Genomic DNA, 12,537 nt, shown 5'->3' with positions numbered 1-12,537 from the left:
CTAATTACTCCTTTGAACAGCTTCAGACTACATGCAGGGTAATAACGTTTGGTTCAAGACACCAAACTAAACCTAGTCCAAGGTAAAACACACTAATAACATATACTTTAAATATGTTTTGATCTACTCATCTGCTCTTATTGTGCTGGATTACTTGCTAATATAGACAGATACATCCATATCACATTTTTTTCTGTCTAAAACCCTTAATGATTTTAGCCTTAACTCTGTGTGGGTTTTGACCTCAATCATCACAGATAATTGTTACTGAAAGCTTCAAATTCCTTCTTTTTCTGGGACAAATAAAATGACTTTTCTATAATTAAAGAAGGAGTGACAAGTTGGGAGGAAAAAGTTGCAGAGGAAAAGACAGAAATATAGAACTGTGGTAAAATGAATCTGAGGCATAAAAGAAACAAAAGCAGGCAGGAAGCATCACAGAAGTTAAGAAAAGACCAGTAATGACTAAGAGGGAACAGACTGGGAGAAAGAAGGGGTGGTAGTGGAGCAGGAGAAAATATTATTTTGAAACAATACTTTATGGAAAGCTTAAAAAATATACATACCAGTAGATAGCATAGTTTGCTATCTAGACTGGTAGTACCTTTAGGCTCTCTAGTCTAGATAAGCCTTTCCTCATTGTCACTGAAATAGCCCCTGATTATGACATATTCCATTCCTTTCATGGCATCAGATGTAGTCTCCGTTTTTGGGGTGAGATCTGTACTGAAACAAGTTTAGGTTGTAGGAAGAGGCATGACTGGGGCTGGGAACTGGGAACCTCTGGCCCTGGCTTCCATTTCTAGCTTTGCACCTCTGACCTTGAGAGAGAGACGTGCAATGCTGCTGTAGTTTTTTCTACTTACCTTAAAACTACAGATAGTCCATAACTATTACACAGCATTAGGCACTTGCAAAAATGGGGCACAAACACCAAAATGACTTATTCCATAACAACTTAGAGGAAGGAATAAATACTAACTGCATGGTAATGAGAGTGAAGAAAATTACAAATCACTCCAATCCAACTAAGTTCAAAAGAAGAGATAAATCCATAAATACACTATAGGAAATTTCTTCATTACCAAAAAAAAAAAAAGCTAAATTTCAGAGAGGAGGATTTTAACTAGGTCCAGTTCCTGAAGAGCCAAGTTATGGTGGACTAGGAGGAAGAGGAGGGTAAAAAATCCTTAAAAATAAAGTATATAGATATAGTTAAGAAACGGTGATTCTGCTCAGCAGATTAGGCTATTTTCTAATCTGTAGGAAATGTCAACTTTTTGTTTCTTCTGTTTTCAGAACAGAAAGGTGGTAAAATTGTAAAATTTCCCCTAAACAAAACTTGAAATTTTCATGTAGTTGTGAATTTCATAACTGACTGTGCAACAACCCCGTAACTTTTTTTTCTGTGTACCTTTTAGGTTTAAGGGAAAACAAGACTTTTGTTCTTCAGTGATTAACGTTATGTACAAACACGGTAGCAAAATCATTACTTGAGAAAGTGAGTTATCTCTTCAGCTGGTCTATTTTGCCTCGTAACAAGACTGAGGAGAATGTAGTGATGTGTAGTCTAATTAAATTTAGGCTTATTTTGAAGTTCAAAGAGTAGTTGTTGCAGGACGAAAGAACCTATTTTAATAACAGGTAGTCTCTCAGTTTCAGGTTCCACAGCTAAGACTGGCATATGTCTCTATATTTTGTAATCATATCTTAGAAATGTGCAAAAATGAACTGTGCTGGTATCTTCTTTGGTTATCCACTGATTTATTTCACAGGTTTCAGCCAACTGTTTCTTTCCTTATACTGAATTGCACTTGACTCATCCATACTGTGGTTTCTGCATGCAGGCGCATACAAATCATTTTACTGTTTATTTCAGTCATTACATGAAACTAAATTACTCCCAGTGTTAAGCCAAGTACTATCAGTTGTGTAAAAATTCACAGCCTCAAATTTCACTGCAGCGCATTGCTGTTCAGATCCAATGTGCAGTCAGTTTGGAATTCTTTCACAACGACTATTAGTCAGACTTTTGGACTTAAACTTGTCTTGTCTGGAAAGAGCTAAAAAAACTAGATGCAATTATTTTTGTTAATGTTTTTATTTGTTATGACTGTTTTAATAATACAAATATTCTCAGCTGCTTGCACTACCCTACCCTAGGACACCTCTGGAAAGCGAACTCGTCATCTCAATGGGACCTTAGTTAAATACACTTTATTTAGCTCTGAGCGTTCTAACTGCCAAAATATTTGAAATATTTTTTCGAAATTATCTTATTACTACCTTCACCTTAAATATGTTTCTTCCCAATTCTTTATTCAGAATCTCAAAAACTTTCTGCAAGCCAACATGAGGGCGAATGCTGGAGACCTAGCAGGCATAGAGAGAAGGAAGAAAGTGCAGGAAGATAGGTATAATACATTCAGGCTCGGAGAGATCGAATAATGGGGAATTTCAGTAGTCTTCCCTAGAAGCTTTGTTGTGGAATCAGTCAATTATTCCTTTGCTCCCCACACATATTACTCAGCAAGGGTAGCAAACAAGCAACTGTAAATAAGCAAGCAAATAAGCTTGCAAATAAGCAAGCTTCCAGCAAGCCAAGCTTGATTCCTTCCCTGAACTCACTTACAGCTCTAATATAAGCTATAATATTTAATTTAGGACATCAGCTGTCTCTTAGTGTAGGTGATTGAGGCAAATGTTGCTTTGGATAAGCATTCTTATTCAAAACACTCCCAATTATTACAAGTTTTAGAATTAGTAAGTTTGTTATGCTCCAAAATGGCATTTGCTGAAGATTATCCCGTGTTCTTTCTCCATCCAGTTAAACAGGGTTGTTTAAAAACTCTTTTTTTAAGTTTGGTAGTAGCATATGTGCAGAGCAAGTTTACTCTGTTGAGCTTAAATGTTGGTCTTTAAACTACGAGTATTTAGAACTGCTGTATAATAGTCTTAAGCAGTTAGTTCGTGAAAATCTTGTATTGTCAGATAAAATAAATCTTAAAATCAATATAACCTAGATTGATAGCTTCAATTATTTAGCTGATACATTTTATTCCAAACATAACCATACAGGCAATAATAATTCCTTGTTTACTTTCTAAGTGTAATTAGATGTCCTCTCATTCCATTTAAACGCAATATTCAGCAGTAGTGATCATAAAATGTTTTCCGTTTCAGATCCTTAATTTCAAAAATTCATGATTTCCCACAATCCTCTCCCTCTAAGTCAAGACTTTCACTGCTTTGCCCAAAAATATCAAGGATCTAACTCTGCTAAAGTCAGAGTACTTGTTACAAGAGTAACTTGAGGTACATAATCAGTTGATTTATTAGGATAGGCACATTCATAAAACTCAAATATATACAAATGATTTCAGGATTATTAATTTCCTTTAGCATAGCCTTAACTTTAAGGAAGGTCCTTCTGCCTTTGTAGTTGAAGCAACTGAAGGAACTTCACTGAAACCCTACTCTGTCAGAATGTGCAATTCCGCTGAAATCATCATGCCTGGTGAAATTGAATTAACTTTGCCGAAGTCTTTATTTGAAAGAAAACCTCATAAGTAAATGTTCTAATGGTTCCTAATTCGTTAGGATGTGCATTACAATATTTTTAAGGCTAAGTTGAATGTTTCGGTTAATCTAAAACAATTTGGGGAAGAAATTTTGTTTTCTGAGGCCTTCTAAATTTGTGGGGTTTATTTCAGTTCAGAAAGGAGACAACTTCTGTGTATCAGAAACCTCTGAAATGTGGCCCTAATAAGTAGAGGGATCTGCTCTTGAGCCTTTATGAGCTGGCTTCACCTTGTGGTGTCTGGCATGGTCTACTCACCACCCGCATCCATCTGTCCTCAGTTAGTAATCTGCTCTTGGTACTGCTGTAGGTACATGACTTCCTAAAATGTGGTGACTCATCCGAAGATAGTTTTAGAACGTACGGGGAGTTAATGCTGCTTAACTATTTAGAGGATAAGTAAAAAATTATTTTGAACTCCTACCCACTGTCTCTATCAACAAAATGGGTAAAAAGACCTGCAGGTGGGACTGTGAGGAAAGCCACACAAAAATGTAAACAGGACACTTAGCGTATACTTTATTCTAAGTATGGACAGATTTAAATCAAAGTAGTTTTCAAAAAGTAGTAGCAAAGTAGTTTAAAAATCATCAACTTTAATCATAGTTAAAATCAATAAGAAAGACACCATGTACAAAATGACTGTTATTAATCTTTAACTGTGTTTATGCTTTTATTTTCTTAAAGAACACTTAAGCACCACTGTTAACCATTAAGGCATGCTAACCAACAATCAAATATAAGCATCACACAAATTTTGACACTGCTTTTTGCAAATTACAAAGTCTACATCTATATAATTTGCTCAGATTTTAAATTTGTGTTTTCTAAATGACAAATGATGATTAATGTTTTAAAGTTATCATGTTGCTTTGGGATAGAAATAGATATACAATTAAAGTGCAAAAAGTATTGTATAAATTGTTCTATTAGGTACATAGAGCAATAATAAAGGTGCTAGATAAATACAAAATTTATGAAATATATTCTGTATTAAAACAAGCCAACTCATTTGCTAAACAACAGAAATCATTTTAAGTAAATCTGTTGTTATTTGCTCATTGATTCCTTCAAAATTTAGGCCTAATAGATCTCAGCCTCTCATTTCTGTTCTCTCATTTCTATTCTTCTACTGGAAAGGGGAAAAAAGGCTTTTCTGTAGTTTCAGTTCTGAAATATTTTCTTAACTTGAAACTACTGTAGCTGCTGTCCTGGTTATACTAAAAGGAAGAAGATATCTGTAGAAAAAGCATTAGACCTACGAAGCGCTGGATTATCACTTAAATATTCATTTTCATTGTTCAGTTGGTGATTCCTCCTAGTTCAGTAGTTTTACCTACTTTAAAATTTCAAAAGGAAACATACTTTTAGAGGCTATTTTTATTTAGTTTAAACGAAGATAATAGATTGTAGCAGGTTTAGATTGCAGTAGCAGACAATTACAATTACAATTTTGATTTTAAGTATATTCATTTTCAAAAGAATAATGGAGTTAATTTAAATAAAGCAATCCATTATAAACGAAAATCTACTACAAATAAATGATTTCTATCTGTCATTTACTTCATTTTTTGTGACATTTTCTGTCACTGAGTGATGGATATTAAGGGGGAAAAAAACATTAGTATTGGAATATCTTTATTTTGGCTAATTATTGCTGTGCATGGTTAAACCATTGTCTACTATCAGACCAAAAATGTAGCATTGTGTGGTAAAGAAATATAAACAAGCATGACATTGTTTGCTCATGGATTAAATCTGTATTCCAGGACCTAACATCTCACAATATGCAATTAACAGCCTCTTTACCAAAAAAAAAAAAAAATTTAACGTGAAAACTTTTTTTTAAAACAAACAGAAAATATTTGTGTGTTATTAATTCATTTTGCTGTGCTCCAGTTTGTGAAATACAATCACGTATTTCCAGTAAGATATCCCTGAAGTACTAAATGTCTCAAGGGACTGGTAATCACGTTTTTGAAGCCTTTCACCTCTAGTTCACTGATTCAAATACAGCCAACATGCTATAGTGACGGAAAATCATTGCCATTTGAAAGCTGGTTTGTGGCTTGTGTGAAATTAACTGGTTATTTCAGTCCATTTCTAAGGGTATCCTGAAATGCATGCCGCACTTTTGAAAGTGCCAATGCCGAGAGCACTGAGCCCCTGGCGGGATCTGGCCAGCGCCCGTAAAGCCACCACTGGGGCCGGCGTCTTTGTGGGTGGCAGTGGTCGAGACAATCAAGATCCCCACTGGGATCCAATTCCAGGCAAATTTCCTCAGTGTTGACCCCTTAGAGCAAAAAGATGCGTAACGAGCTGGAAGATCTCGGTAAGCAAACGTCTGCCCTGCACCAACTATTGGGCCCTGTCCAGCAAAGCTGAGATGAACTGGCAGCTCCATTTGCAGTGACTGTACTGGGTCTTTCCATGCTATATAACCTGTGGGTATTGACAGAGCTTCATTCTCCATTTCTGCCAGTCTGACACTTTTCGTTAGCATTAAATGTACCTAATTTAGTGGAAAACCAGCAGAAAGACAGCACTGAAAATGCTAAGTTTTGCGAGGGGAAAAGTATATCCTCAGTATACCCTTTTTTTTAATGAAGAGATATATATTCAGTTAGAAATCATTGTTGCTGTCCTTGTGAAGACCATACGTAACATATTCTAGAAAACATCTCTGACAAGAGTTTTCCCTCTTAGCTACAAATTACATCATTTTGTTGTTTCCCAGTGAAGTGTCCTTTATCATTTCATTTCCTTTACATTCCTCTCACAAGAGATACATCCCTTTTTAAGAAACTATACACAACATTTTTTCTCAGCATTTAATACATTGTGTTATGAATTTCCTCAGAGGAAAGAAAGATAAGTCCGTCTTCATTAACCACTAAATATAAAGTGGGAAAATTAAAACATCCAGATGTCATGTCAGCTATATACATTGTCTTCTATGATGTCACATTTGATTTTCTTATTTTATTACTTTGACAGCATCATATTAAAATTTCGACTGCACAATGGCACAGTACAGGTCTTGAATTATTCAGTGTATGAGTGCACTCTAGCAGGAAGACTATTCTGTATTTCTTTCCATTTCTGGAAAACTGACATTTAAAAAAATGTAAAAGGAAAGGGGAAATGATCACTAGTAACTAATTAATGACCTAAGCTCAGCAAAGGTAACCTCATTTTAATATAATATTGCACAAATTAAAGTCAGATTAAATATAACACACAACATATCTGAAAAGTCATTTGAACTGTAATTCTCGGAATGACATTTTGGCCCCAGTGAAATCAATGGCAAAATTCCAATTCATTTTCAGTGGAGCCAGGACTTCCTTCTACTGAAAAAAGCATACGTTTACAATATGTTTTTAGTAACTACCTGTCAAAATTCTCATAGCATCTAATTAATTAGCTTTACTCATTCTTTCGTCTAGTATTCCAGATCCTAATGGTTACTGAAGTCAGTGGGACTCTACCATTGGACTCTGGTTGGATCAGACCCTTCAAGTTAGAACTTTTTCATATAAATTTTGCAATATTCTTTCAGGGCTTTCATGTGCATTTCCCAACAAAGACTGAATTCTGCCAGCTTTCAATTTTGTTTCAGTTTTACCTCAGTCTAATGTTAAACAAGTTCAATCTGTAATTTGCGTCAAATAACGTCAGCTGTAACCCTTTTCAGAGTGACAAAATTTGTCTTTTTTTCTTTACAATTTAAGGTTATTTTTAAATCACTAAAGTTGGAAACAGCTGCTCTCCAGCTTGATTAAATTCAGCTAGTCCTTTCATATCTGAACCATAAAACAAATAATGCTATTTTAAGAAACATGCTATTCCCACAACCTAAAATGAAATTTTAGTGATATCAGGTATGAAAGTATCATTCAAAGGCAAATCTTTTTTCCAGTAAACAGGACTATTATTTACCTAGTAGGGCCCAATAAAACAGGCCATAGCTATACATGTATTAGTCTTTCTCGCATGTATTATTTCAGCTGAGCTGTCCGGCTACATAAGAACTAGAAGCTTAACTCCAGCTCAGAATGGTAAAGGCTTGGAATATTCCATACAAGACACCAAATAAATCCTTCCAGCTACAGTAATGAGGAAAAATATAAATGATCTCTTCACATCCCCGTTCCTCAAAAATGGTTAGCAGAATTGTGCCTTTGGTTTTGCTCACAGTAATGTCTGCAGAGAATCTCATACTGATTTAACTGGGATCAGAATCATGACCATAGCGATATCAAGAAGCGTACTTGTATTCTCTCAGAAATTTCTGAGGTTTATTCAAGAGTTTAGTTTGTCATTAAAAGAATATGTCTTGCTGTTCCTCATCTCTCTTCTAGCATCCTCGCTCTATTCCAATTTCAGGATGACAAGATTGATCTATTTTCATTACAAATAATAAAAACTGGTTTTGAATCATTTACATTACTTTATTTCAGTTCACTTATTTAACCTGAATCTAGTCTGTTTCAACATATGAATCAGAGGCACACCGCAGCTTTTCGTTCTTAAACACACAGTTACACACTTGTGTCTCTTCCCTACTGATAAGCAAACATTTCAAAATGTACAACTGGAAACAAGATATCACAATTCAGTAGTATTTCATTCTGCACTATCAGTATCAGTCTGTAAATATTCTTCAGAAGCAAAAATGTAAGTGCTTCAGGGATCAAATCCTGCTACCCTTATCCTTTACTGCTCAGCCTTTACTCAAGTAGATTCCATTCAAAGTCGATGAAAGGAACCTATATAAGTGCACCTCTAGCTAGCCCGTCCTAATGAAAGGCTTTGTGGTTTAAACACTGTTTCCAGAAAATAGTAATGACTAAACTGAAATCAGAATTTCACTTATAACTGTTTGTGGTCTGAATGAGAACAAGCTGAGATACTGGAGTAATCATTATTAGTGGAACTTATTTCCATAATAATCTTTAAACATTATTTCAACCTACCACCAGCCACCAGCCTTTTCACCTACAGCAGTTAAGATCTGATGAAACCTTGCTGATGACTCACACAAATTCTTTTCTGTATTGCAAATAGAAAACTTTCCATCAAGTAAATTGTGCAGAAATTCTAAATCTAAATATATAAATCTAAAAGATATTGTACATTATTTGTATGTAGAACTGCCACAATCTTTTTACCCAGTGTAACCCAGAACCAGAGAGCCCTCAATAACTGAGACAGAATACTAGAAAAAAGTACAAGTGAAACACTTGAAAAAAGCGTGCAAAAACAACCAAAAACTCTAACAAAAATTAACAAAAAACAGGAATTGTGGCCCAAAAAAAGAAAAAAGAAAAGAAAAGAAGAGAAAAGAAAAGAAGAGAAAAGAAAAGAAGAGAAAAGAAAAGAAGAGAAAAGAAAAGAAGAGAAAAGAAAAGAAGAGAAAAGAAAAGAAGAGAAAAGAAGAGAAAAAGACATATTTCTTCCCAGCTTCCTTCAGCCTGAAGTGCTATCATAGCACCAGCTTCTGGAGAAGGGAGTGAAGATTTACTGTGAATCTTGTATTCATACTTGTTGGCTATTTGGCAAAGAGGCAAGAGGTTGTTCTTTTTTATTTTTTTAAGGCAATTTCCAGATCTTTAACATTATTCCGAGCCAGCGATGCTAAATAAAAGAAGGGGGAAGCGCTGCTGCCATAACAACCCTTCAGCAGGGAACTATTGGGATACAGAGAGTTACTACACTACCTACAACCAGCCGTGTGCATCATGACACATAAAACCAGCAAATGCTTCCCAGCTCCAGCATCCTATCGTTTTCACTCGCTGCTCTGTGCAGCCAAAGCAAAACAAACACAGACTTCTTTTCTTCCCCCTGTCCCTCCTCGCCCCGGAGCCTTTCTTTAACGTATTTATCTTTTTGGAGGGGGGGTGGGGGCAGGGTTGAAAAATCCCTCCGAGCGGCGAGCGCTGCCCAAGCCGCGGACCCCCCCCCCGCTCGCTCCGCGGAGCCGCGGCTGCCCCGTGGGGAGGGCCGCGCTCCGCTGCGCCCGGCGGCTGCCGCGGCCCCGGGGGGGGGGGGGGGGCTGGACCCTCCCCGCACCCCGGGGGCGACCTCGGGGGCGCAGCCGAGCCTGCTGAGCTGGATCTCCCTCCCCTTCACCCCGCTCCCCAACATTACAAGGGTCCTTACAAAAGTTCAGGCGCTGCCCCCTCCCCACGAGCCGCCCCGGGCAGGGCGAGGAGCCGGCGGGGAGGGGGGCGGTGCGGTGCGGAGGTGGAGGGCAGGGGGCAGGCGGTGTTTGGGGACGGGGCTGGCGGGGTGTGTGCGCCTTCCTGCCGGTGAGAGCCCCGTGGGAGAGCGCGGCGGTGCCCCGGGGCGGGAGCGCCCCTTCGCCCCCGGCTGCCGCGGGGACCTCCCGCCCCGCGGGGAGAGGGCGACCCCGGGCCGGGAGCAGCGCGGTTCCCCCCGCCCGCCCCGCGCACCCGCGGGCCGCTCCGGGATGGGAGGCGGGGGGCGGGCCCGGCAGGTGCTTTTTCGGGGCGGCGGGGTGGGGGGGGGGTGAGGGAGAAGGGAGGGCACAGGGCGCGGTGACTCACCCGTCCGAGGCGGGGGCTGCGGGTAGCGCGGCGGCGGCGCTGCCCCCGGGGCGCGGGGGGCGGCGGGGCAGGAGCAGCAGCGGGCGCGGGAGCAGGGGCGAGCGGCGGAGCCCGGGCTCCTCCTGGGCGCGCTCTCGCTGCCCATCCCCGGCGCTGCCGCCGCTGCCGCCGCCGCCGCCGCCGCCGCTGCCGCCGCCGGAGGAGGATGCGAGGGAGAGTCAGCCCCGGGCGCGGGCACGCGCGGGGGGGTGGGGAGCGGCGCGGCGGCGCGCAGGGGAGGGGGAGCAGCTGGGAAGCGCGGGCGCTCGCTCCTCCATCCCTCCGTCCCTCACCCCTGCATCCCTCATCCTTCCGTCCCGCGGCCCTCCGCCTTCATCCCTCCATCCCTCACGCCTCCATCCTTCACCTCTCCATCCCTCACCCCTCCACCCCTCATCCCTCCATCCCTCATCCTTCCACCCCTCACCCCTCCATCCTTCACCTCTCCATCCCTCACCCCTCCACCCCTCATCCCTCCATTCCTCACCCCTCCATCCATCCGCTCCGGAGACCGCGGAGCCGCGGTCCCTCCCCCCGCTCCCCCCCCCACACCCAGGAGCGCTGTCCTTCCTCCCCCGCCCGCCGCACGGTGGCCCCAAATTCCCCCGGAGCTCCCCGGGGCCGGAGCGGGCGCGCAGGCTGCGCAGGCGGGGGCGGGAGCGCTGCTGCCCCGCGCGGCGGCCGGCCCCGCCGGGAAGGGTGCTCGGCTCCTCTGAAGGGCAGGAGGTCCGCCACCCCCCTCTTTTCACTCCCCGCCGCCCCGAGAGCAAAAGAGGGCATCGCTCATAGTGCTTGTCAGTCTCTTCCTTTTTTCATTCTGTTCTTCCACCCGGCAGGAAAACACAAAACCGTGTTGCGGTAGATAAAAAAAAAAAAAAAAGCGGTAAGCAAGGGCAAAACATATAGAGTGTAATAATTATTGACTGCATGAGGAATAAGCCGTACATGGGAACAGTTCTTAAAAGCAGTCTTTCAAGCCTGCTCCTGAAACCTGAAGGACTTTGTAAATGTTTATTGTGGGTCAAGAATAATTATTTTAACATTAAAAATAAACGAAACAGCAGCTCAAAGTGCATCGTGTAAACAAGAGAACTATAAATCAAGCGTGTCAAATAAACAAGCACACCAAAAGCTGGCTAACAACTCTTTATCCTTGCTCTGAACTCTCCCTGCATTATATAACGTTGATAAACTGCTGCAAGCACATTTGGGGAAAAGATACAATGATGACGAGAACACAGCAATATTTATTAGAGTACATTAGTATCCTTACCTGCCAAGTAGCTGTTTCAGAGGTTCATCTGTACGCCTCCCATCACACTGTACTAGATGCTCAGTGCAGACATATGGTTCCCCAAGTGCCAGAGTCTCTGTCCTATATGTTTCTGAATTACTTATGGTTTATTAACTTACTATGCTCTTCTGCTCTGCCTTGTACCAAGAGCTATGCAGGTATCAACAGCTCCCACTTGTGAAGCCAGGGAAGGGAGAGATTGGGTAGATTTCCACATAGCTCCACATTTCAAACTGCTGATTTGCTGTAAAGACTCTAGTCGCTTGAGGAATTGGTCTGTCTTCTAACAGGTTTATTCCAAAGAGAGGCCTGACCCAAAGTTCACTGAAGACAATAGGAATATTTCTATAACCATGGGGGGAACTGGTCCAAACCACTCTGAGCTCACTTGTGGCATAAAGGTATTTGTGAGTGCCACTATTCTTCAAAGCTGGTAAGAACTCCCTTGGGGGGGAAGGAAGAAAAAGAAAGAAAAAGCTATTAAGATGTGCATCTTTTTCAGAGACACAAAGTCAGGGACCTGCTCCTACTTCTCAATAGCTAATGGCAAAAACGTATACTGGAAAGAAGGTTACAGTACCTGGCTATAGTACATCTTCTGATTCAACCATGCCATGCAACCACTGAATAAAGTAGGCAAAGGGAGGGAAAGAGAGGATATTGGAAAATTATTAGGTCCAAATTTGGAAATCTGTAAAGTCATTGGGAGCTGAACTTGACCTTTCATTTTGAGCTGTAGCTATTCACAAGGAAATTCTCACCAAATTAATCTTTCAGTGTTTTTCTCTCTTCTGGTCTCAGGCCCAAAATGGGATTTGGGCACTCCTCTAATTGGCGGATTTTAGTTATTTCCCCTCTACTGGTCCTCCCCATGACCTTCATCAGGCTCTCCCACCTTCTCCAGAAATTAGGGTAGGGAATGAGTAGTTAGGGAAGGGAAGGGAAACTGGGGGGAAAAAAGCTTCTCACTTTTGTGGGAGCTCAGTATAAACAATTATAATTTTGAGCAAGAACTTATCTAAAATGTCACAGACGTTGCATTATAGAGA

General features: G+C 41.1%; 1 protein-coding gene across 2 annotated transcripts in view; it reads right to left on the bottom strand.

Moving 5' to 3' along the window:
• Positions 1 to 10,300, bottom strand: part of FUT9 (fucosyltransferase 9) — a 112,230-nt gene extending 101,930 nt beyond the window's left edge. The window contains exon 1 of one of the 2 annotated variants that reach the window (XM_068937825.1): positions 10,156 to 10,300. In XM_068937825.1, the coding sequence (XP_068793926.1) occupies positions 10,156 to 10,300 (145 nt within the window). The remainder of the gene's footprint in view (positions 1 to 10,155) is intronic. The other variant, XM_068937826.1, reaches the window with a different exon arrangement.
• Positions 10,301 to 12,537: the final 2,237 nt, after the last annotated feature.

This window comes from Struthio camelus, chromosome 3 (assembly GCF_040807025.1).
Source record: "Struthio camelus isolate bStrCam1 chromosome 3, bStrCam1.hap1, whole genome shotgun sequence".
Taxonomy (NCBI): Eukaryota; Metazoa; Chordata; class Aves; order Struthioniformes; family Struthionidae; genus Struthio; species Struthio camelus.
Note: the sequence above shows the minus strand (reverse complement) of the source record. Positions and strands in the feature narration are given on the sequence as shown.